Source organism: Perca flavescens, chromosome 10, assembly GCF_004354835.1.
Source record: "Perca flavescens isolate YP-PL-M2 chromosome 10, PFLA_1.0, whole genome shotgun sequence".
Classification (NCBI taxonomy): Eukaryota; Metazoa; Chordata; class Actinopteri; order Perciformes; family Percidae; genus Perca; species Perca flavescens.
In genome coordinates, this window is record NC_041340.1 from 36,313,833 (window position 1) to 36,338,657 (window position 24,825).

The following is a 24,825-nucleotide window of genomic DNA, read 5'->3' on the forward strand; positions in this document are numbered from 1 at the left end:
CATGCAAAAATCTTAATTTGTGAAGTAACTAAAGCTGTCAGATGAATGTAGTGGAGTAAAAAGTACAATATTTCTCTCTGAAATGTAGCGGAGTAGAAAGTGTCTATACTTAAGTCAAGTATAAGTACCTCAAATGTGTACTATACAAATGTATTTAGTAACATTCCACCAGTGCTGGCTGGTGTGCGATGTGCACTATACAGTAGATACTCAGATTTCCAACCAGTCGAGGCTATTCAGTACACCGGGAGCTGAAAAGTCCTGAGTCGGGACCAGTCGTGAATGAGAGGCAAACTGTTACAAGTAAATGTTATGAGGAAATAGTTCAGCTCCAGGTGCTGGCCAGGAGTCAGGGGTGAGAGGTGATGGGTCACACACTCCCCCTCAGGGTTCCCTGACCTCACATGACTGATGAATAGTGTGCTAACGAGGACCAGCTCTCTCTTACCATGTCTGCACTCTCTCTTCTTGTCATAGACTACCATTAATTTTTTTTCTCTCTCTCTCATCCTCCCCCCATCACTCTGCCAGGGACTGATCTGGCAGCAGAAGAGTAGTAATAGTTATACCTGCTGAACCTTTAAAGTACCCCGCCATCTGTCATCTCCCTTGGATTTATAATGATCATCATATCACATTCAAACTAGGCACTGTCGCACTCTTACATAACCTAACCCCTATCTAGCAGCGCATGCAATACTTAAGAATAGATTGAATAAATTATTATTGGGTGAGGTGTTACATCTTGGCCAGCAATAGAAGTGCTCTCTTTCTAATGAGGCTCCCCTACCTCATCTCTGGCTTGGATCCACGCACAAGGGAAGTGAGAAAGCTAATCGCAGGCACATGCACGGGACGCCCGCCCATGCATGCACATAGAGAGACACACCCGTTACACCGCCACCCCCCCACCCCTGCATGCATGCACAAATGGACTTAGCACAGCAGATGTGGACATTGGACACACATTTAATGCACACACCCACCAGCAACCCCGGGCCAATAGCACGTATCATATCATCGAGCCAATTAAAGAGATGAGTCTTATTAGCAGACGTGTCCTGGCCCTCGTTAATCACTGGGGTTTCCTGGCAGGGGCTGGTGACATGCAGAGCTCTCCGTCATCTTTATTAGACCTGTCTCATCACGCCCTTATAAGACACTCATCCAAACTTTACAGAGACTCATGATTTAGCAGAGTTGGCTTGGCCCAGAAATGCATTCAGTCATCAGCAGGTCACCTTTGAATGAGCTTCAAGGGATTTGAAAAATGGAAGAAATGTAGGCCTTGTCTGGCGCAGTGCTACCTCACAGGCTTGCATGTTTTCAGTCCCCCCCTAATTGAAAAGCCATGAAATTGTTTCCTCTTCCTGCAGGGGGGACCTTTATTTTCCTCGCTGCAGAGCTCAGGCCCACTGGGACGAGTGAAAGTGGCTCCACAACAATGATGTGAGGAGAGAAGGTGTGGAGAATCAGATTGCAGGGTAAACCAGGGTAAATATCATCCTGCTCCTAGCTGAAACCTCACCTTGTTTTCTCGCCTTGCAGGGTCAAATGCACTTCGCAGACCTCTGGACCACCTGCAGCGCTGCTGATGACAGATCCCCTCCACACACTGGACCATCTCAGCCCTCTGTGTCAAAGAGAGACTAATCCTCCTGCTTCTGTCCTCCGAGTACAATAGCCCTGTCACTCGTTCGCTCATTCAGCATACCTTTAGCTGCTCTAGCTGTGTGTCAATACAAAGAAAACCGACAGGAGGCAGACAGTAGGTTCCCACGGCGCTCTATTCATAGCTTTCAAACTGGAATCTCTGACCTGTTCTGGCCTGTCTCATGAAACCTGCTCCTCATAATGAACGGCATTGATCCTTTTCTCATTCCACATTCACCTTGACATCTCTGTTACGGCCCACAGAGCGTCTCCTTTTAATCCAGGAGAGATTCTTTCCCTTTTATTTTGTTGCCAGATATTTTATTGGGTGCACAGCGCATTGTTGGGAGATGGCACAGAAATGTCAAAGATGGGGTGTACTGCAGTGCACCATAAAGGCACTAGAAGATGAGTCTGGACATTTGGAGCGACAGAGGCCTGGATGTCAGACTATCTGTGTGCGTGTGTCCGTGGGCCTAATCTGAGGCAGACTGGTAAAAGATTTTCCAAGGGTCAGCTGCTTTCCTCTGCCCTTCCAAACAGAAGAGATTACAACCAATCTCAATGATGAATAATCCATGGAATTCAAATTCTGTGAGTTTATCTTCTTGCAAAATACTGGAAAAGTCTGGTCCTCCTTGTACAGCAGCTCTTCTGACAGTTGTAATAAATTGAAAAAGTAGCCGAGTTAATATATTGAGCATAAATGTACATTTTAAGTCACAATGAAAGACTTTCAGATTTTGTTAGATCTGTTTCTCCAGTGAAATCTGCATGTGTGAATCATGATTCCCAGGCTTCCTTGACCCTTTTTGAGGTCTCAACAACAGCTAAACTGATAGGGCCTGTGGAGGCTTTTAGGTTATCAGGAGTAAATACAAGCTAGAGGCCCTGTGGCTCTGATTTAAACTGAGCAGCCCTGACCTCAGAAACACAACTTAACTCAGCCCAAGCAGATGCACTGCTGCGGAAACAAATCATAGGAGAGAAAAATATACGGAAAATAACTGTTTTGGTGCAGAAGCGTGAGATGTGGACATAAAGCACCTCATCGTAAAACTGGTTTGACAACATGACAACTAAACACTAATCTAACATTTCTTTTTGGCCTCTTTCTGCATGAACACCACTAACAGTGTGTTACAGAAAGGGCTGACAGCTCAGAAGACAATCAAGCAGGCCTGCTGGGGAAAGTGCTTTTCTTCACATTATTCTGATAGCCGGCACGTGAGGAGCAGACCGACGTAGTGATAGATGGGCCTCTTCATGTATCACAGGCTGGACATGAAGGGGAGCGCTCTGCCAGGTCCCATTCTAATACGCCAGTATTGATCTGAGCTCCTCTTTATTAATCATACACTTAACACAGAAGTCTCTGTTGCTTTTATCCTTTTCATCTGCTTCCTCATGTCTTCACTTTTATCATTAGAGCAATTAAAGTGTTCTTTGTCTCAGCAGAACAGGACATTAGACTCACTAAAATGGGCCCTTTTGACAGTCAACACAAATGTAAAAGCTGTCACATACAGTGAGATGTGTGCACTGAAGCTGCAGAGTGCCCGAGTACATATTCAAAGCCTTTTCACCAAAGTAAAAAAAGATACATAGATTACAAAGAGTGACACCATGTAGTTATAGCACGGTCATTGTGGGGAGATTAGATGTCCACCTTGGACTATACTGCCCCCTTGTGCTAACTAAGTGAACAACTTGTGAATAGAGTGAAGTGCTACCATAAACTAAACTATATTTCACCCCAAACTGCAAGAATGTGCAAAGGAAAAAACAAGACCATAGAGATGCTGTGCAGCCTGGATCTGATTAAACCCAGTACAAGATGTAGTTTTTTGTGGTCAAAAGTAAAAAGTACCACAGATGAAATGTGTTGATTTTTATTTAAAAGTTACTGTCTCCAGACAAGTACAAATCAGAAAACAGAGTGACTGAAAGAGGATGGGATAATAGACAACAACTTAGAGTTTAGGCAAGAGTGCAAAAAAAAAAAAAAAAAAAAAAAAAAAAACACAAAAATGGCCAAAAGGAGAAAAAAAAAATTAAATTTTGTATATATACACATGATCTAATAAGAATTTATACCAATGTAGTGGTAAGTAACAAACAATAAACAGTACTTTTTCCTTTAAAGAATTTTCTTTTTTACTTACATAAAATAATTAGGCAAAACACATATAGGCTGTTCATCTACTTTATCACATTACATCTGACCACCTCATGTTTCATGTTCTAAGAAGCCAATTCTCCACCTTTAAACATGACTGAGCCTCTGACATGGAAGATTACTGTGAGAGAAGGTGACTTTCACAAGCATGTTTAAGGCTTAAGCATGGAATGACTACAAAATAAAAACCTCAGTAGACAAAACATTTCATTAAAACTTGTGTGTGACAAATATATGTCAAAATCTAAGCTTTGTCTAGCTGCCACAGCGCTGCTGAATAACTTTCATCTTCAGTATTGTCTGAATGACTACCTTTCAATTTTAACATTTGAAATCTTTTAAGTATTTTGTGACAGGACCTTTTTATGTTGAGAAAACCTTAAAGCTGAATTTCACAAGTCTTTTCATTAGTTTTATCCAAACTAATTTACACGTAGGAAAAAAGGTAGAAACCCGAAGACATTATCAAGACAAAAAAAAAAAAAAAAAAAAAAAAAAAAACATAAAAATACAAATTTAAAAATCTTCCTTGATGCATGGCTTCACATGCTTTCATTATTTTTTTTGTACTTACATTTCTCAAACTGTGACTGAAGATTGAAAAGTTGAAAATAAGAAAACCAAAAGCACATATATAAAATCAGCACCGATTCATATATAACTTTTATTTAAAATGTAGAGATACCCATTTCAACATTATGCTGCTGGATTTTAAGAGAAAGATGTGTAATTCTTTGACTGAGCTGCTATCTGCCAGAGCCCACACAGTGGCACTACTGGGAGGGAAAAAAAGAAATCTGCTCATTGTTTTGGGGGGGGGGGGTCATCAAGACACATTTCTCAAGTAGATGGAGGTTAAGGAGTGGTCCAAATCTTGGGGTAAGCTCTAGGATTTACTGCTTAACCGTGTGGAGCGTTCAGTGGACTCTGGGAATCTTCACAGCAGAAAGGGATCATGACTGATTCTATGGGACACCTCAGCATCTTAACCACCAGTGGTTACCAGGACCTCAAATCAGGCCCAACAACAGGGAGAAGAAACTTTAGAAATAGAGGAAAAAAAAAAAAAAAAAAAAAAAAGGAGCACAGAAACAAAAAGACCTCCATCCACTTGGCTAACACAGTACAAGCAAGCTACTACAGTCGGTTTATAAATTACTACTTCACACCTGGTAACTTACTACAATTGTAAAAAGGGTTAGACATAAACAAAAAAGGTATCTTAAGTTAAACACACCAATTCATCCCTGTTTAAAAAAAAAAAAAAAAAAAATGGAAAGAGGAAAAAAAGAAAGAAAGAAGAAGCTATTATGGATTTCTCTTCAGACATGTCTCATTTCTAATAGGTTTGGATGTGGCCTGTTACTTACCCAAGATTATAAAAGTAAATATTTGAAATAATGTCCTCTCTGAGCAAGCAACACTGAGTGTGGGTTGTCATTGGTCCACGTGGAGTACAAGCCAGAATTTCTTTTTTTTTTTTTTTGCTTTTTCTTACAGAAAACACTTGTTTTCGCATCTAAAATTCTCTTTAAATACAAAGCGCCTCTTCTGTTATCCCAGCGTCAAAATCATCTGGATATTAGCTTAAAACATTGACACCCCAAGGACCTAGAGGAAACCCAAAAAGAAAAAATATGAATAACCAGTTATAAAGTTAAAGAAAATTCATTTGAAAGAAATTGATATGCACTTTGATATTTATATGGTTGATTTTTTTTTGACAATTTACTATATTGTAGTTGCTGTAAAGGCGTTTAAAATATGCTCTTCATCAACCCAACATCATTTCTAACATTGTGTAAAAGTAAGTCAGAGCAGAAAAAATGGATCTGAGGCAGACTTGTTCTAAGCAGCCAGAAGCTGAGCAGCTAAGCGTGCTGCATGTTGTTTCTTCGCTTATAAAAAGCTTAATAGAACTAGACGCTACACGTTTGGTTTGCCTACTGTTTTCTGCTGTGATATTTTTTGTGACAATGAAATTATTCAAAGCTGAAATAAAACACACATACATTTTACAGTGCTTTATACTGAGGCAGTGTCTGAGGAGCCCTGCATTTCAAAGCCCAGTGTAAGAACAAGCCCTAAGGCAAATCCCCAGGGTCTCTTAAGGTTGGGACATGTTGAAACAAGAATTTAAGGCCTGCAGTACATTCTGAAATAAATAAAATTTGGCGTGTTTACACAAGCAAAAAAAGATGGCGTTGCAACCAATAAGAAATGTTGTGTTTGGCTGCAGAGCATGCAGCTGGTCAGCTGAACTTGTCTAAATGTTTTGCACAGCACCCCAAATACAACATGCTTGTTGAGTTGGTGCTCCATGTAATGTGACTGGTTGTAAGTCATCTGTTCTCGATTTACTTCCATAAAGAATACTAATTTAAGTCAAACTCTTGAAAAAAATAAATAATAAAATAATAATAAAAATCACAAGTTGAGTTAGCTCTTACTGTGTCTCACTTAATTTCACCAGCTGGTCATTACAAACACACCTCCAGTCTACGTGAGGTGCGGTATTTATATACATAGTCTAAGAACAAATTTGGAGTATGTCTTTGGTATTAAGCATTCAAGGTACATCACAGGCCAAAAGTTTGGACACACCTTCTCATTCAGTGTTTCTTTATTTTCATGACTATTTACATTGTAGATTCTCACTGAAGGCATCAAAACTATGAATGAACACATATGGAATTATGTACTTAACAAAATAGTGTGAAATAACTGAAAACATGTCTTATATTTTAGATTCCTCAAAGTAGCCACCCTTTGCTTTTTTGATAGCGCTGCAAACCCTTGGTGTTCTCTCAATGAGCTTCATGAGGTAGTCACCTGAAATGGTTTTCACTTCACAGGTGTGCTTTGTCAGGGTTAATTAGTGGAATTTTTTTTCCCTTATTAATGGGGTTGGGACCATCAGTTGTGTTGTGCAGAAATCAGGTTGATACACAGCCGACAGCCCTATTGGACAACGGTTAGAATTCATATTATGGCAAGAACCAATCAGCTAAGTAAAGAGAAACGAGTGGCCATCATTACTTTAACAAATGAAGGTCAGTCAGTCCGGAAAATTGCGAAAACTTTGAATGTGTCCCCAAGTGCAGTCGCAAAAACCATCAAGCGCTACAACGAAACTGGCTCACATGAGGACGGCCCAGGGAAAGGAAGACCAAGAGTCACCTCTGCTGCTGAGGATAAGTTCATCAGAGTCACCAGCCTCAGAAATTGCAAGTTAACAGCAGCTCAGATTAGAGACCAGATGAATGCCACACAGAGTTCTAGCTGCAGACACATCTCTAGAACAACTGTTAAGAGGAGACTGAATCAGGCCTTCATGGTCAAGTAGCTGCTAGGAAACCACTGCTAAGGAGAGGCAACAAGCAGAAGAGATTTGTTTGGGCCACGAAACAAGGAATGGACATTAGACCAGTGGAAATCTGTGCTTTGGTCTGATGAGTCCAAATTTGAGATCTTTGGTTCCAACCGCCGTGTCTTTGTGCAACGCAGAAAAGGTGAATGGATGGATTCTACATACCTGGTTCCCACCGTGAAGCATGGAGGAGGTGTGATGGTGTGGGGGTGCTTTGCTGGTGACACTGTTGGGGATTTATTCAAAATTGAAGGCATACTGAACCAGCATGGCTACCACAGCATCCTGCAGCGACATGCCATCCCATCCGGTTTGCGTTTAGTTGGACCATCATTTATTTCTCAACAGGACAATGACCCCAAACACACCTCCAGGCTGTGTAAGGGCTATCTGACCAAGAAGGAGAGTGATGGAGTGCTGCGCCAGATGACCTGGCCTCCACAGTCACCGGACCTGAACCCAATTGAGATGGTTTGGCAGTCCTTCCAGAAAAACTGAGTTTTTTTGTGATTGTTGTGGGCAAAAATCCTTGATTATGCGCCACTTTTTCTTAAAAATTGCGATGGAATATGCGGGATATTTATGCAATTTTATGCAATGAAATTGCAGGAATTTGCAAAAACTACGGTTTGATGAAAAAAAGAAGAAAAAGTGATTCCCCTAACATCCTGTAAGTAAACAAATAAGATACAAAAATATGTACAAATAATGTAATTTTAAAGTAAAAATGAATATGCGATTGCAGAATCACATTTTTCTGGAGGGAGTGGTTTGGGGTGAGCTGGACCGCAGAGTGAAGGCAAAATGGCCAACAAGTGCTAAGCATCTCTGGGAACTCCTTCAAGACTGTTGGAAAACCATTTCAGGTGACTACCTCTTGAAGCTCATCAAGAGAATCCCAAGAGTATGCAAAGCAGTAATCAGAGCAAAGGGTGGCTACTTTGAAGAAACTAAAATATAAGACGTTTTCAGTTATTTCACACTTGTTCGTCAAGTACATAATTCCATATGTGTTCATTCAGTTTTGATGCCTTCAGTGAGAATCTACAATGTAAATAGTCATGAAAATAAAGGAAACGCATTGAATGAGGTGTGTCTTTTGGCCTGTACTGTAAATAAAATCGAAGTGATTGAATGTAGATGCTTCTTACCGATTCATCCATGATAGAAGCAGGGTCAAAGTAGTCTGGCTTGAGCTCAGACCTTTCACGACGGTTCTTTGAGGGTGGCTGGAAGAGAAAGACTCGGTTTAGAGCAGATACTCCGACTTTCCCTGCTTTGGCAGACAACCAATGAATATTTGGACAATCTTTGCCCATACTAAAAATTAGGGCAGAACAATACTGAAAAATACAAAAACAATATTGTGATATTTTAGATTTACAATAAACAATACAATTAGGGTTGGGAACCGAAACCCGGTTCCAAATTAGAACCAATTCCAAAATGCCAAGAACCGGGTACCCATTGAAAAGAAGAAAAAAAAAATAGTTTCTCTTTATTAAATTCAATTTTCCATCACCTCCTGTTAGCATTCCGCTGACCGCCATTGTTTTTTTACGTCACTTGACTGCGAATAACTTTACATCTGAAGCGTTTAAAGACTATTTGTCCGTTGTTTAGTTCCAAAGAAACACGACAATGTATAAAAGGCTTCATTACCTTGTACCTCACGTTATGGCTCCGTACCAGACGTTTTTGTAAAAATAAGCTAACGATTGTGTCATAACCAAGTGACTTACTGTCGCATAGTAGAGGAATTACCGTATAGTACAGGAGAAGCTCACAGGCAGTTTCGACTTACATGAGATGTTTAGGTTTAATTACTAATGTTAACTAGCATGTTAGTGATCAATAATTAGCCTGTGCCCATGTTATCTCCTTACATACACCTACAGTCTCCGTATCTGTAAGATTGGGAATGATTGAGATTTCTCTTGGCACAGCTACCAGAAGACTTACAACTTTCAGACACGTTGCTCACGTCACATTCTCTCAGTTGGAGGCTGCGCAGTAAAGCTGGCCATCACCGGAAAAGTGCTTCTAATAGCCTTCACTGGTCTCCGTCCAGAGCAACGGGGTCTATTGGTCCATTATATACTGTCTATGCGAAGAGCCCATTCAAACCCATTTCCAATGTCCTCAAAATTGAGTCACCAATCACAACCGCTGAGGCGGGCTTTACACCAATCACAACCGCTGAGGCGGGCTTTACGGGACGAGGATAGCGCAGCGACGAAGAGCAGCTTTTTGTTTACATAAGCCGTGCTTCACGTGCTCGGCGACCCGCAGGTCAGTGTGACATATGCCGATTCCATGCAGGTCAATACTACAATTAACTGACAACATAAGTTATACAAGTTACAGTTCTCTTCTCAAGGACGCACGCACACACGGACTCTGTCTCTTTTTCCTTTCTCTCAACTTCTCCGCCCGTGTGTGTGTGTGCGTACCCGCTTGCGGTGTGAAGCGCGTGTTCGCGCTATTCTTGCACAGGGAACCTCGTGAATTAACCTGCAACATGTCAGCTGTTTGGAAATTCTTCAGCGTGTGTGCAGAAGATAACAAGTTTGCAATATGCAACACCTGCAAGGAAAAAGTAGAGCGTGGAGGGACGACACCAAAAACCAGAATCAAATTTTTGTTAGTTTGATATTGGATGTGAAAAGCGTCACCCGGACCGTTGCTCTGATTGGTTGAAGGACTATCCAATTGCGTCCAGAGGCATTTGAGTGGCATCCGTTGGTGACGCCCCTTTGGAAATCAACTGTCAATGAAGCTTTCCCAGACCCACTCTCAGTTCCAACTGAGAAGGGTCTGGTGTCAGCCAGGCTAGCAGTATGGGCAAGATGAATAAGAGTTGGAGCACACGAGTCAGCCGCTCGCCATGGACCGCTCCGATCGCCAACAGCTATTTGCTGTCAGAGTAGCCGCAGTTTTCCACTCGCTACTACTGCCCTACAAAGGCAAAACGCCGTAACATCATGTTTGGGCAAAAATGAGTTAATGTCACTTTTGGGGTATTTGAGACCTCCTTTATCATGTGAATAAATATCGTGAGTCAATTTGATTGTTTTAACGAGAAAATAAAAGACAACGTAACATCCAAAACCATACGAGAAACCACAGCAGAACGCCGTAACAGCTGTTAAGGCTCTTTGCCTTTGTTACGGTGCGCTGAAGTTGAGTTAAGGTGTTCTGACTTTGTTTAGCCAGCCATCAAGAGAGATGTTACTGTGCCGCCGTGATGTTATTGTACTCTGGCCCCGTCGTACTGTCAAAGTTTGCCGCTTTTAATTGTCACCAAACTACGTAACATACACACGATATATCTTTCAAATAAAGTGGCGATGATTCCTATTCTGTCAGTGTCCGTGACAGCCCGGAGCTAGCTAACTTTATAGCTCTAACGGTGATGCTGACACACCTCCTCACTTTGCGGAGCCTCACATCAGACGCCGAAAACATCATTAAATACACAGCTGGCATCCTACCTTTCCATGCAATCCGATATAATCCATGGAAAATATAATCCATAGCAAAGCACGTCATCTGCTGTATCCAGAACAATCCATACGTGTTTGAGCCATATTTCCTTCTTGCAGGTGTTCATGTCAAATCTTACACAAATCCATAAAAGCACTAAGCTAGTTATTGCTAACGTCCGTACAAAGTATGCTAACCTAAATGTTATCTCAGAATTAAAAAGTAGTAATCCAAGTCAAGTTTGTTGACTGTGCATCTTGAGCAGTTTTGGTGGCCCTTAACCCTTAACCAGGGGCTGTTCTAGGATCAGACCTTTAGGGGGGCTCAGCCCCTAATGAGAATATAACATGGATACAGTGCCTTGCAAAAGTGTTAAACATTATATATTTATTGTTAAATATATATACCTATGTATTCAATTATAATTAAATTATCTTTATTGAGAAAATATTTCTTGTATTTATTCATACTGTATACTGTACTGCAAAGTAACTTGTCTGTTCAACTGTGTTAGTGTTGCCACACTATCCTGATCAAATAGCACTAAATAGTAACAACCAAATTTCTTCTATATAATTTAAAACAAATCCCTTGATGACTAGACCTTGGTTAGGTGTTCTTATAATGGATGTAAGTATGGTGAACAGCAAGCAAATATTGATTATATGTCAGTTACTGCCTTTTGCCTTTGCATGACTCCTTGTTTTTGGCACATGATACAAAGGCAGAGTACAGTAACTGCCAAACAAGGGTCAAAGGTCAATTTTGAACTCAAGATTTTTTGCATACAAACATTTCTTCATTATAACAACTAGTTGTCAAATTTTGGGAGTTCTACCTATAATACTTTTGTCTGGACAAAACAGAAACTTTAAAGTCATTTTTCTCAGTTTCACACTCTAGCGAGTTAAGGTCTTTTGCCTTTGCAGGGCAGACTAGGTCTGGGACAATATGCTTTTGTCCCAATTCGATTCTTTCACAAAACATGGGTGCAGATTCTAGTTGTATTGCGATTTTCATTTCCTTCTTTAACAAAAACAAAAAGTTGAATAAGATACTTGTAGAGATAATATATCATGAGACATTTCTAAAAACTAATAGTTTTCTAAGAAGAATGCACATCACATGTCAGATAGTTTTGAACATTTTCTGCTTTCGGTCTGTTTGGCTGTTAACAAATAAGATGGTACCGTATAAACAGAAAATATTTAGGTGAATCATTGGGTCAAAATAAAATGAAAAAAAATATTGATTCTGGGAAAAAGAATCGATTTAAAAAAATCGTTGCAAAAAAAATTAATCACAATACATAAGTTTATTTATTTTTCCCCCCCACACCTGCTCGCTGCACAGTCTCACACAATTCTCAACCCAGTGGTAGGTTTTGTCTAAGACACAATGAATGTTCTTTTGCGTTTTAACTTGCATGTTGTTTATATTGACCGCCGCCACTTCACGTATACAGTAAACAAGCCTGCCTGCGTTTGCCTCCGTGCAGCGTGCTGAGAGACACGGGCGGAGCGATGCAAAGTCTCAGAGAGAAGAGCAGACGTAACGTCGCTCATGAAGCAACATCTGAAAATTATTTAAATTAAATGTTTTTTGGGCAACTGGCTGATTGTATATGACCCTGCACCATGCCGGTGAGTTACAGTACAGTGAATGAAAAAAGAATGAACAGATTATTATCGAGTCATTATTTAACAACAGTAGTCAAATTAAACTGTGTGAAATTCATTTACAGGTTCCATAAACTGTATGAAGTGAATATATATATATATATATATATATATATATATATATATATATATATATATATATATATATATATATATATATATATATATATATATATAAAAAATACATTGCAACTTTTATCGCAATTTTTTACAAAAGCTCCCGCGAAATCAGGCATTTTGGACCGCAACAATCTCAAAAAAAGGCAGCGAAATCCTGGAGGGACTGCCTATTGCGTGCAGAGGGAATTTAAAAGACAACCGTATATCCCGCCCCTCGGATTGAGCCCTGCCAATGATGAGTTGAGATGAGTCAGGCTACTCCTACAGCTCAATTTGGAAAGAATTTGACACACATGTAACAAATGAAGTGAATTTAAAAAAAAAAAAAAAAAAAAAAAAAAATAGGGCAGTTGTTCAATTTTATGGTTGATTCAACATGACATTTGGATCCTCTTATAGAATGCACCACTAGCGCAAGCATCCAAAATAGACATTTGTCTGTAATAAAATTTTGTTCTAGCTTTAAACTCCTCATACATGGCTCTGTGGTGCTGGGGTAAATGGTCAAATAAATTAGTCATGTTGCCTCGAATTGTAGCGACAGTTGCAAGGCACTGTCGACAGTCTTTCATCGACTTTAAAAAAAAAAAAAAAGCTAAAAACAGATATATCCTTCCCCACAGCTTCCCCATGATCTTTTTGTCCTCTTTACTCATTTTGATGTTGTACACAAAGATCAACACAAGCTGCTTCTTAATGATTTTTGCATGCTAAAACAAATCAGTCTTTTCTTAGAATAACTGAGTTATTCCCCATGCAGGCAGAGCCTGCATGCAAAACCCATAACCAAAATGTAATAAAATCAGGATATATTATGGTCTCAGGCATGAAAAAGCTAACTTAGTTATTAAGCTGTAACAAAAATCAAACTGAAAGGGGTTGACAAATTCTGGAAACTATTGGGCCATAAAACAAATAATAAACACTAAATTCAGTTAAACATGGATCTTACCAGATCAATGTCCATGGTGTCAAAGTCCATGCCTTCATTGAGGTCATCCATACGACCCTCAGATGACATCATCACATCCTCCACAATCGGCTCTTCATCTTCCTCCATGAGCCCAGTACCGCGACGACTGAAGAAAGAAAAAAAAGAAAAAGAAAAAATATGGAAACAAACCTTTAATGAGACTTTCACAGGCAACTCTATGTGCAGGTGTGTGTGTGTGTGTGTGTGTGTGTGTGTGTGTGTGTGTGTGTGTGTGTGTGTGTGTGTGTGTGTGTGTGTACACAGGTGTGTGTCTTACATAGCATGCTGCAGATTGGTCCTGAGCTTGGCGTAGTTCATGGCTCTCTCCTGCTGCTGGCGTGCCTCTTCTTGCTGTCTTTGAGCCAGCATCCACGTCACCTGGGAACTAAATGAAAAAGGGTACACTAATTAGCAAGGTTTTCAATCCACATGTGTTTGGTGATTTAACTGAACATACCACACAGATGTCAGATACAACTATATAGATAGCCCACTGGCCTGACGCCTATGAAAAGTCTGGTTGGATAAATAAACTAATCAGTCACTGTCCCAGTAGGGCCAACACTTGGCATGCTGTTAAGTACACACATTTTGCACCCTCAAAATGAATAGCAGGCAAATAGGAAATTTCATTGAACCCTGTCCTAATGTATTTTGGCTCATATTCCAGTCCTCTGATCGCGTTCTCAGAGAGTAAGTGATCCACCTGGAAATGGGCCTAGATACATTTTAATCATCTTGTTATAGGAAGCATTAGGATGCAAGGAAATAACAGATCATTAACTAAAATGACCATCAAAAAGTTTCTGACATGTTCGGGCATCACAGCAAATGAAGGAGTAAAGGTAATGTTGACTCTGGAATTCAGAAGTCTAACAATATGCCTCGGCACAATATTCAATGAAAAATGTCTTGGTGTGAACCAAGGAGCTAAAAGATTGATTGAAATATTCTTATTAATTACATCCCCTAAGGGAACTTGTTTTTATATACATAAATTAAAAGCAAGAGTGAACACTAATAATATAAATCTTAACGGTTACAAGTAATGGGTAAAATGTTCTTTTAAACATTATGCAGTGAAGTTGTTTTCATTTAAGCTTTGTAAAAAATATCTTGTATTTATTGAACTGAAACTCCCTGTAAAGTGGATGGTACTGAACTGTGAAGTGACTGCTGCATTACAGTACAGGCCAAAAGTTTGGACACACCTTCTCATTCAAATACGTTTCCTTTATTTTCATGACTATTTACATTGTAGATTCTCACTGAAGGCATCAAAACTATGAATGAACACATATGGAATTATGTACTTAACAAAATAGTGTGAAATAACTGAAAACATGTCTTATATTTTAGATTCTTCAAAGTAGCCACCCTTTGCTTTTTTATTAATAAGGGAAAAAATTCCACTAATTAACCCTGACAAGACACACCTGTGAAGTGAAAACCATTTCAGGTGACTACCTCATGAAGCTCATTGAGAGAACACCAAGGGTTTGCAGAGTTACCAAAAAAAGCAAAGGGTGGCTACTTTGAAGAATCTAAAATATAAGACATGTTTTCAGTTATTTCACACTTTTTTGTTAAGTACATAATTCCATATGTGTTCATCCATAGTTTTGATGCCTTCAGTGAGAATCTACAATGTAAATAGTCATGAAAATAAAGGAAACGCATTTGAATGAGAAGGTGTGTCCAAACTTTTGGCCTGTACTGTATACCTCAGGAATGCAACAGTGAGCCATACATACTTGTAATCCATAGGTGTTTGGTGGTGCTGAGGTGTCTGTTGATGGTGCTGTGGGTGTTGGTGGGGCTGCTGCTGGTCGTGGGGGAGGGGGTAGACCCCCATGAAGCTGTCATCACGACCCCTCTTAGGGTCTCGCATGGCAGTGGAGGTGAGGTGGGGGGACGGCAACATTACTGGGGTCTGCATGCTCTGCTGCCACACCTCGCTGCTGCTGCTGCTCTCCTCTGGAAAGGAAGGTCCAAAGTGACAATCTTGTTTATAAAATTTCCTCCCAAGTCCCTGACCCATAAACAATGTTGAATTTCAAAACAAAGTGTGACTGTTACTGAGTAGTTTACCAAAACCAACCATGGTTTGTCCATTTTGAAGACCTTTTAAGAAATGTCAGGATGTTGGCATAGTATTTCCAAAAACACATTTGGGATATTCTCATAGGAATGACCGTACACTCACTGTACTCAGAGGTCTGATCTCACACAGAAGATGGAGTTTGGGATTTGCAGTTATAAAGAGTATGCCAGGAATAATCTATAATCCAGTACAATCTAAAACAACAAAGAATAAGGGTTGCAACCCTATCAAAATTAGGATGCAAGGAAATAACATAATTCATGAGAACACAATTTAGATTTTGACCATTTTATAATATCAGCCCTAGATGAGCCAACTCCTAAACGGTTAATCGTGCCACTGAGCACTGCATTTTGCTTCCTTGTAAATGGAATTCATTTTTACATTTAACAATCAAGAGACATCCTTGGTCATGAGCAGGTCTTCAGCAACATCTAAGTGACCCTGTGTGATTGGTAAGGAGCAGTTTGACTCTTCTGACTCTCTCCCAACATATGCTGTTTAATCTCCTCACCATCAGCTCGGCTGGCTGAGCCACGCTGGATGCATTTGGGTTAATCTGGGCTCCAACTCTGCTTTTGTAACATCATTGCAGGGCTGGGTTATAATGTATGTTGTTCTCATGAAGACCTATTTTCAGTGTGTTTGTGCATTAATAGGTATCAAGGAGTTTCTATTGATTGTTGTTTATAGTAAATAACAGAAAAATGCCAATGTCCAGTTTTAAAGATTTAAATAACAATTATGCAGCTGCCTGCACAAACTGAACTGTACTAAACTAAAGTCAACAACATTTTTTCTCTGAAGTGAAGTGTTTTTTTTGTGTTTTGTTTTTTAAAACTCCCATTATTAACCCCTCTATTAATGATTTTGTTGATTGCTTGGTGTGCAATACCTTCTGGCAGCTTTCTCTTGGCTGCTGAAGTTCCAGCTGTAGCAGCAGGAGGCTTGATCTTCTTGGAGCGGATGGAGGAGCCTCTGCTGGAGTAGCCACTCATCACTGACATGGTATCGTCATCACCACCAGCCTGCAAGGAATTCCTGTAAGAGATGAGGGGGAGCCAGCAGTCCTCTCGCTGCAGTGCCATCTGGAACGTCATGAAGCGCTCCAGGTACATGTGGCTGAGGAGAAGAAGGAGGTCACAAGATGAACAAACTCATGCATCTTAATACACAACCAGGTGCACATTCCAACTAGGGGGGTAAAAAAAAGCCTCACATCAACCATGCCACAGAGACACCAGTTGCACCAGTTGTCACAAACATCTGTTACACTATAGCCTCCCACCCGTTAGCTCAGCAGAAGAAAAAAAAAAACTTACACAGTCCTCTTGTCTTGTCTCATAAGTTTGGAGGAGAACTCGCTGAGGATGTCCAAGAAAGCCAGGTTAAGGGGAGGGCCTCCATCTCCATGGGTACTAGGATCCTTAAATGCAAACTCGATACCATCCCTGAGAGATGCACAGAGACAGAGAGGAAGAATAACACAGTGAGCAGAAGCAGTTTCATGGACATTAAACATAAAATAGTTGATCCAAACTTAACTACTTTTTACTATTTCCTTGAATGAAAGCTGCTCTCAGGCATGTTTCTATTTTTTTTATTCCAAATACTACTTTTAATTTTACTATTTGTCAAACATTTGTTAAGTGTCTCAGAAAAAGAATTTAAAAAAAAAATGTTAAATCTCCAAAACCAAGGACATTCACAAACGTTTTGTGCACTATTAAACAAGTCCTATTATCCGATTTTAATACAAGACACTTAATTTTGTTATCCATCTTGTTGACTTTCTTCTAAACGAATCCTAGTGGTCTAAAGAATTTTGCACCAATCTCTATATTTCTGTTACACCCTGCATCTCTGTCTGTTTCCCTTGACAGTAGTCATGTCACATTGTGCTATAATGTAATGCTGTGCTACATCACTTTAAAAGATTTAACATTTTAAAATTTAACATTTTAAATACTAGATGGAAACAAAGCAGAATCTTTAGTCTGTCTTTAATTACTTAAATGCCTGTCGCACATCTGGCATATCCCATTACATAGTGCATACATATGTTGCACAAGTGTATGGGATACCCAAGCTAGCATAGCAAATGAGCATGCATCGGATTTCCTGGAATCTGACTGAGATTATAATATAATAATCCACATGAGAGAAACAAAACCAATGTGAGGATTGCGTGCCTTTTATACACTAAATTCGCCAATGCTGCTTAAAAAAAAAAAAAAAAAAAAGATTGCATTAAAAATATTTTCTTAGTTTGTCACCAGTTAATGTTTACACGCCCTGGTGGGAAATACATGATGTAACAACAGAAACTATTGTTGTTACAAATTTAGATTACACATTTTGCCACACAAGAACACAGAACACCTTGTGCATTTCTTTAGATTAGTGCGTGGGTTACTTAAAGTATGCAACAGACCAGTTGTGTTTATAGCACTGTTGCTCTTGTGTGTTTAAACAGCCTGATGTTTTTATATTTAAAAAAACATGTAAATGATGTGAATAGGCAAAACTGCAACATTTTATCACTTAAGCCTCTCCAAAATCCAGAGAAAAAAATAACATGGCAAGAGGAAACAGTATTCAAGGAGCAATTTGTCTAACATGACAGTTCCCAGATGCAAGGAAAAAAATGTAAGAAGAGCAATGCAATGTAACAAGATTTGAATGAAGCCTTACTTGTGCAGCATAGCGATAGCATCCCTTGTTTTGACTTGGTCGAGACCGAAGGTTAGAGAAAAACGTCGGGCCAACTCTTTGATTCCACAGAATGAAGAGGAGGAGCGATCGAACCCATGACCCAGTTCAGACAGCATTTCATTGAACAGCTAGCACGAAGAGATACGTGAAAAATTAAATCAACAATCTCTTAAAAATGAAACAAATGAAGAAAAGGTCAGAATTACTGAAACAAAAGTGTGTACACTGACCTGCTGCAGACTGAGGATGAGTGTCTTGGCACATTGAATTTTGTCGATTTGCCGAGTCTTACTCATAGTCTCCTTGATGATGTCACCATAGTCATTGTAATACTGGAAAGAAAAACATTACAGGGAAATAAAGAATTACCTCTGTATAATTAAGCTTATTTACATGTCTAATGGTGACAATGCATTAATTGCTGCAACAGCAGATGTCTGTTAAACATCTTTTGTTGCTCCTGCAGTTGATGCTCATTGAATTGCAGAACTTTTTAAAAGATGAAAGTTTAACTTACCCTCATGTACTGTTTAAAGATGTCAGCTCCAGTCTTCATGTCTACCACACAGTAGATGATCAATTTACAGTAGGCAGCAAGGAGGTTTCTCCTCTTGTGCAGAGCTTCAATCTTTACTGCCTCATCGTCCTGTTGCCCATCTGAGATGATTGGAGGGAGAAAGAAAAAGACAGCAGTTCCACAAGCTGTACATTGGCCGACTTGAAAAACCATGCTTTCACTTGCTCTCCTTTGCCCATTGGAGCAAGAAAGTAAATGAGCTGCTAGAACTGAACATTTGCATTTGTACCTGTGCTATTTGTGTCATCGTCCTGGTCTATGAAGACATGATTTAAGATGAAAGAGAGCAGTTCAGACTGCAGCGAGTCCTCTGGGGAATAGACCAGAGGCTCCAGGTGTTCTCTGCCTCCAGACACCATCTGGTGGCTGAAGATGAGCAGGAGATCACATAGGATGGTGAATGCCTGTCCGAGGAAAGAGAGAGAGAAACAACTCAGTGTGCATAAGTGCAAAACAAAAGTACTCCTTGCAAATTAGGTTTTTAACAAGGTAAGGTTGTTCCGATGGACGATATCATCGTCCATCGTGATGGCTAGCCGACATCACGATGATGAGCAACCATCAATACGTAAGTCTGACGTCCTGTAGGTACGGGATGATGGTATGCAAGATTTATGAATGTACGTTAGCAACAGGCTAATTCATTGGGAGGGTGCTATTTTATGTGTGAGCTAATATTGCGCATCTGTTCATGTGCGCCGCAAGAGTTATGTTTCTGTTTATTGAATGCGTTATTCAGTGCAAACATAACCGTGAATGTAGTTTAAACTCAGTAATGATGGTATGTTAGGTTATTACTGTCGCTCTGTTGAAGGCAAACGTCCCCCGTACTGTCGTTACGCAGATCACGGACATCTGATTGACTTAACTGCACCTTACTTAAGTGAAAGTAGGTCAAGTTGTAAAACCTACCAGCAGGGCACCGTTCACCATTTATGTCTTGCTTTTAAGCACATTTTACTACTACACTCAAACATTTGTTGTGCATGCGTCTGTGTCACCTGTTCTTTGACGGCTGTGTTGACATTGGTGAGGTAGCGTTGACACATCATACAAAATGCCCTCATCTGCTTCCTCAGGGTCACCATGTCATCCTGATATAAAAATTTAAAAAAAAAAAGTTTTTTCACATCACATTTACACCTATTTAATTCTCTTCAAAACAATGTAGAATAGGGAGGATGAAGTTGGCTTTAGAAGACCTCACCTTTCTGGAGCTGCCCTCAGATGACTTGGCCAGGTGCCACAGGATCACATAGTGTGTACACTGCAGCGAGTGGATGACTATCTGCTCACCAGAAAAACAATCAATCCCACATGGGTTAAAAATAATTACTATTTACAAAAGTTGACAATATGTTGGAGTTAAATAAGTTCACTTGGTGCACGTGTATATTTAATAACCTGCTCAGGCATGTCTCCATTCTCTATGCCTGTATTGAGCAGCTTGAAGTTGCTGGTAAACAGGTCCCACCCCGACAGGTCATGTGCACTGCAACAGATGTGAGAAAGACTCAGTCAGTTTCTGACACATGTACACAGAATCACAGGTTGGCTAAGTGTAGAGGGCACAGGAGATGTGAAAGAGGAAATTCCACGAAGAATACATTTCATACTTGTGAAAAGCTGTGATCCTCTTTAGAGTTGACAAAACCTGATAAGCATCATCTTCATCAGCCTCTTCACCCTGGAATGAGAAATTTTGCAACCGTGTTAAATTGTATGGATCAAGAGGTTTACTCGACTGATGAAGACTGAACCATCTAGAACAGATACAAATGCAAGTTCGTAGATTCTTCAGATAAAATTGAAAGATATCTGACAAGCTTCTTCGCAGACAATTTAATAGTTTTCTTAAATGATTTCACATACAGAGTATGTCATTCATCCCTGGAAGGTGTGTTTTAATTATTTAGAAAAAATATTGCCAAACATACTAAAGGCACACTGCATCACTTAACAACTTTTGAAATTAAATCAATTCATCAGTTTGAGATTGAAAGTCTTTGCAGGTGAATAAAAGTTTGAATTTAGAATGACAATTTATGTGATTATGTAAGGTGGCAGGCACAATAAATGTGTAGGCAACAATAGATATCAAAAGGCAAACATGGCAATAGTAATATTAAGTGGTAGAGTTGTTGGATTTAGGAGGATTAGGCCCACTTTAACCAAAGAGCAATGAGTAAACTCCATGTTTAAGAGTGCTGACTGTCACTTATACCTCTTGTAGAAAATCCTCCAGTAGCCTGTTGAACTTGTCCACCAGCTCATCCAGCAGCTGTGAGCGGGCAATGTCCACCCTGTTAAATATTGTGAACTCCTCATTGCAGAGGGCATGGTAAGTCTTGGAGCAGACCTCCAAAACTTCAGTGTCTGTGTGCTTCTCCACAATTTCCCTGATCTGACGCAGCAGGGATTCCAGGTGCTGGATTAGAGAGAAAGTAACACATTTAGTGTGATAACAGTCAATGAGGAAGATAAATTACTTCTTAAATAATGTTAAATAAACTGAACCAATTTTGATTGGTGCTGTCCAATAAGTGTCTTACCTTCTCTAGACGTCCTGTGGTATAAATTTCCAGGTCAAAGTACTGAGGCAGTTGCAACAAATTAGTCACCTTCTCTGCATCCACAGCGTACTGTAGAACAAACATTCAACATAATATTTCCTGAATGATGAAAACACACCTGAAGCCAACAGCCCTTCATAGGAGTGCTTGTTGAGAACATGATGTTACAAACCTTGGCCAGTAGAGGGGGCAAAGCCACAGCAAACAGCTCTGTCATTCTGGTTCTGTCATCCAGCTGAGTCTTCTTCTCCTTAGCCGTCATCACCTTATCATAGATGCAGCAAGTTAGATGCTTGTCCCCACATCTAGTTTGCATTCCAGTATGCAAAATGTCTACCGTTTAACATTTTACTTTTAAAGTGTGTAAAGTTTACTCTTCAATCAAGCTATTGCTGGTTAAATTTAAAATTTCCATTTCAAGTTAATGCCATGCGCAAGCTACAACAGTTAAATCCAAAAGAAATAAAAAGTGTCTGTTCAGCACTATAACTATAATCTACATTGTAACATAAGATTGTGAGATGAATTCCAGATTAATGTTAACATTTAGCTGTCATGTTAGATTTGATAAATACAACAGTCCAGAGGGAAAATAGCTACACATCACCGTTTACTGGTAATAAGCAGAATATCTGGTAAATTTGCATCCCAAATGTGTCGAAACAACCACAAAACATTGCAGTGCATTCACTAATATCAACCGATTCCAAAAAGCTAAATAATTTCTCTAATATACTCCCATAAAAACAAACAACCATGTGTAGAAAACAATCCTTTAATCTTCGGAAATGTCTTAAACATAGCTGTCAGACAAAGCGAAGAAGAAAGCAAAACGTTGAAAAACAATCCAATAGTTAGATTAAAATTATTTAAAGACATTACTGTAGCTTTGCAAGTGCAGTTAAAAGGACATGTTTGAACGGTCTTTGGACTCAGCTTGCACTGACCCAGCTCTGAAGTTAAGTAAGTTATCAATGCTCAACTGTCATCAAGGTAATCCCAAAACAGTCAAACCCATGTTAGAAACAAATCTGAATTATAATCTTTCAAAGTGTGTTAGCCCCTCTTACCCTCTTTCCTGTGCCCCTTCCAACAGGTGGGTGGCATTCAGCAGCCTGGCGTACAGTGCACAGCATGATTTCAATCAAGGCTGTCTCTTGTCTGTCTGTAAGAGCTGCAAAAGAAAAAAATTGTAATTTTTATATATATATATATATATATATATATATATATATATATATATATATATATATATATATATATATATATATATATATATATATATATATATATATATATATATATATATATATATATATATATATATATATATATTTAACCATGATGAACCATGTTTTGCTCTGAACAAGTGACATAGGTTTGCAAGAAACCAGTACCATACCTTCCTCTCCTGGCAATGGGTCATCTAGCAGTAAGCTAATCATACACTCCCAGTCCTTCAGTAGCTCTGCACCACATTCCCAGAGAGAGTCCACTAGGTAGGCTGCATGCTCATGGAGCTAAGGAGAGAAATGTTCACACAAATTAAGGAGGGGTGGTTCAATTGCTTACATACCATCAATAAAGACAGAAACTGGAGCCTATATGTATAGTAAATAAAAATAGCCTAATAACATACCTCACTCTCCAGGAAGAAGAAGACAGTGGTCTTAATGAGGTTGGCGTTGGGGCTTTGTCTGCCTCTCCTCTTGGGGGCACCTTCCTCCTCTGGTTCTCGCTGGCTGAACAATCTTTGAGAATATTAATCATTAGTTGGCTATCACACAAAAGCATCCCCCACATAATCCTCCAACTGCATTTCTCAGAAGCGGCAAGGGCCTTTCCAAATTCAAACTAAGCTGAGAACTGACTGACTTGTAAAATCAAACCGGTCATTAAGCAAATTGTAACTATTGGAGTAGGATGTCAGAGAGAGATACTTTTTTTTTTTTTTTTTTTTTTTTACAGTTTGTAGTCTTATTTAAACTATCTTAAAGAGTTTAAAGAGTAACTTGACACCAGGCAGTGTTTTGCTGCCCTCTCTGGTTGATAGTTTTACTTCTGACCACAGGTGGTTAGATGTGTGCTCTGTACCTGTAATCACACCCAACAGTGATGTCACCAGGTCCTGGAGTCCACCTGCATTTCACTGCAGCAAGGTAAAAGTTTAAACTACCGTGTTACTCTTTAAATTCTTACTTATCCTGAAATTCCCACTCAACTGTGGGAAATCCCTCGTTCTTTCTCCTCCTTCCGAAACCTGCCTCTAAATTGAATTTCCTGAACTCATTCTATGTTTCTCTGTTCAGTGATTTGAATACCGATTTGACTCCTGTTCAGTGATACATTTGATTTATGTCTGGCATACTTCTTAAAGAGGAATTCTCCAGCTGCAATGGCGACAGGCCTGTGTGCCGAGTAGACCAAGTGATAGACACTCTCACAGTCCTCAGGCGTCAACACCTCATCCGTACTACTGCAGAGACAAACACAAAGACTCAGTCACCGGCTGTTCCAAAGTAGTTGTCAGTAGCACACATGTACTTGATGTAATTTTTGCATAGTGTACAGGGGCTAGCCCTTTATGTACAGACTACGGCCCACTGATATGTGTCAAAAAAACGTGGGAGGGACTACAACAGTACTCATTAAATACCTTAAAAAACATACAGCCACTTACTTCAATACAAGAGTGAGTAGTTTAATTGCTTGAACTGCAACATCATACTCTTTGTCAAGAGTCATGGAGACAATACGGTCCTATGCAAAGAGAAAGATGACAGATTTAATGAGGGATTTGTTTAAAAGGATGCTGAAATTCTGTCAGTCCAATCACAAATATATGTCTGTAAAGCATGAGCCCCAGTGTTTGCTGCTGTATAAGAGTGTGAAACAACAAAGTTGGAGCGGTGTTTAAATTGTCCAGCAGGTGGTGCTGACCTTGAATCGACTGGTGAAGAGTTCGAGTCTTGCATTGAGTTCTCTGTTGTAGTAGAGACCCTGCAGAGCTGTCAGACACTTCAGACGTACCTCACCTTGCTGGAATAGAAAATTAGAAAACAGTCATTTATTGTTTCATAGACCAGTCCCCCCTTTTTTTTTTTTTTTTTAAACAAAACTAACTGAAACAAACCAACTTTAAAAAGTGGAAAACATTAATAACTAAAACTCGCCTGTTTCTTTTTGATTGCCTATTAGACGTGTATATCGATGCTGGAGTAACAGAGAGCTTCAAGCAAGTGTTCTCAATAGTTATGGCTACACTTAGTGTACAAGTGAGTCATTGATTGTGCCTTTAAGAGCCCTGGACACCCACACAGGTGTTTTCACTTACTCTGGCTGATTAGACATCTGCTCAGACTGATGTGCACAGTTAAACTGGGAATTATGTGGCAT

At 39.6% G+C, this 24,825-nt stretch overlaps 1 protein-coding gene across 3 annotated transcripts in view; it reads right to left on the minus strand.

Annotated features, from left to right (window-relative positions):
- Positions 1-3,992: 3,992 nt before the first annotated feature.
- stag2b (STAG2 cohesin complex component b) overlaps positions 3,993-24,825 on the minus strand; it is a 28,895-nt gene continuing 8,062 nt past the window's right edge. For all 3 annotated transcript variants that reach the window (XM_028589617.1, XM_028589615.1, XM_028589616.1), the window contains exons 11-34: positions 24,370-24,468; positions 24,110-24,189; positions 23,798-23,905; positions 23,069-23,180; positions 22,832-22,949; positions 22,500-22,603; positions 21,602-21,694; positions 21,409-21,498; positions 21,081-21,284; positions 20,473-20,543; positions 20,261-20,348; positions 20,064-20,144; positions 19,858-19,950; positions 19,086-19,260; positions 18,797-18,936; positions 18,510-18,611; positions 18,259-18,407; positions 16,887-17,015; positions 16,460-16,686; positions 15,215-15,437; positions 13,738-13,845; positions 13,440-13,566; positions 8,354-8,431; positions 3,993-5,443 (exon numbers count right to left, since the gene is read on the minus strand). In XM_028589617.1, coding sequence (XP_028445418.1) covers positions 5,420-5,443; positions 8,354-8,431; positions 13,440-13,566; positions 13,738-13,845; positions 15,215-15,437; positions 16,460-16,686; positions 16,887-17,015; positions 18,259-18,407; positions 18,510-18,611; positions 18,797-18,936; positions 19,086-19,260; positions 19,858-19,950; positions 20,064-20,144; positions 20,261-20,348; positions 20,473-20,543; positions 21,081-21,284; positions 21,409-21,498; positions 21,602-21,694; positions 22,500-22,603; positions 22,832-22,949; positions 23,069-23,180; positions 23,798-23,905; positions 24,110-24,189; positions 24,370-24,468 — 2,823 coding nt within the window. In that variant the 3' untranslated portion in view covers positions 3,993-5,419. The remainder of the gene's footprint in view (positions 5,444-8,353; positions 8,432-13,439; positions 13,567-13,737; positions 13,846-15,214; positions 15,438-16,459; positions 16,687-16,886; positions 17,016-18,258; positions 18,408-18,509; positions 18,612-18,796; positions 18,937-19,085; positions 19,261-19,857; positions 19,951-20,063; positions 20,145-20,260; positions 20,349-20,472; positions 20,544-21,080; positions 21,285-21,408; positions 21,499-21,601; positions 21,695-22,499; positions 22,604-22,831; positions 22,950-23,068; positions 23,181-23,797; positions 23,906-24,109; positions 24,190-24,369; positions 24,469-24,825) is intronic.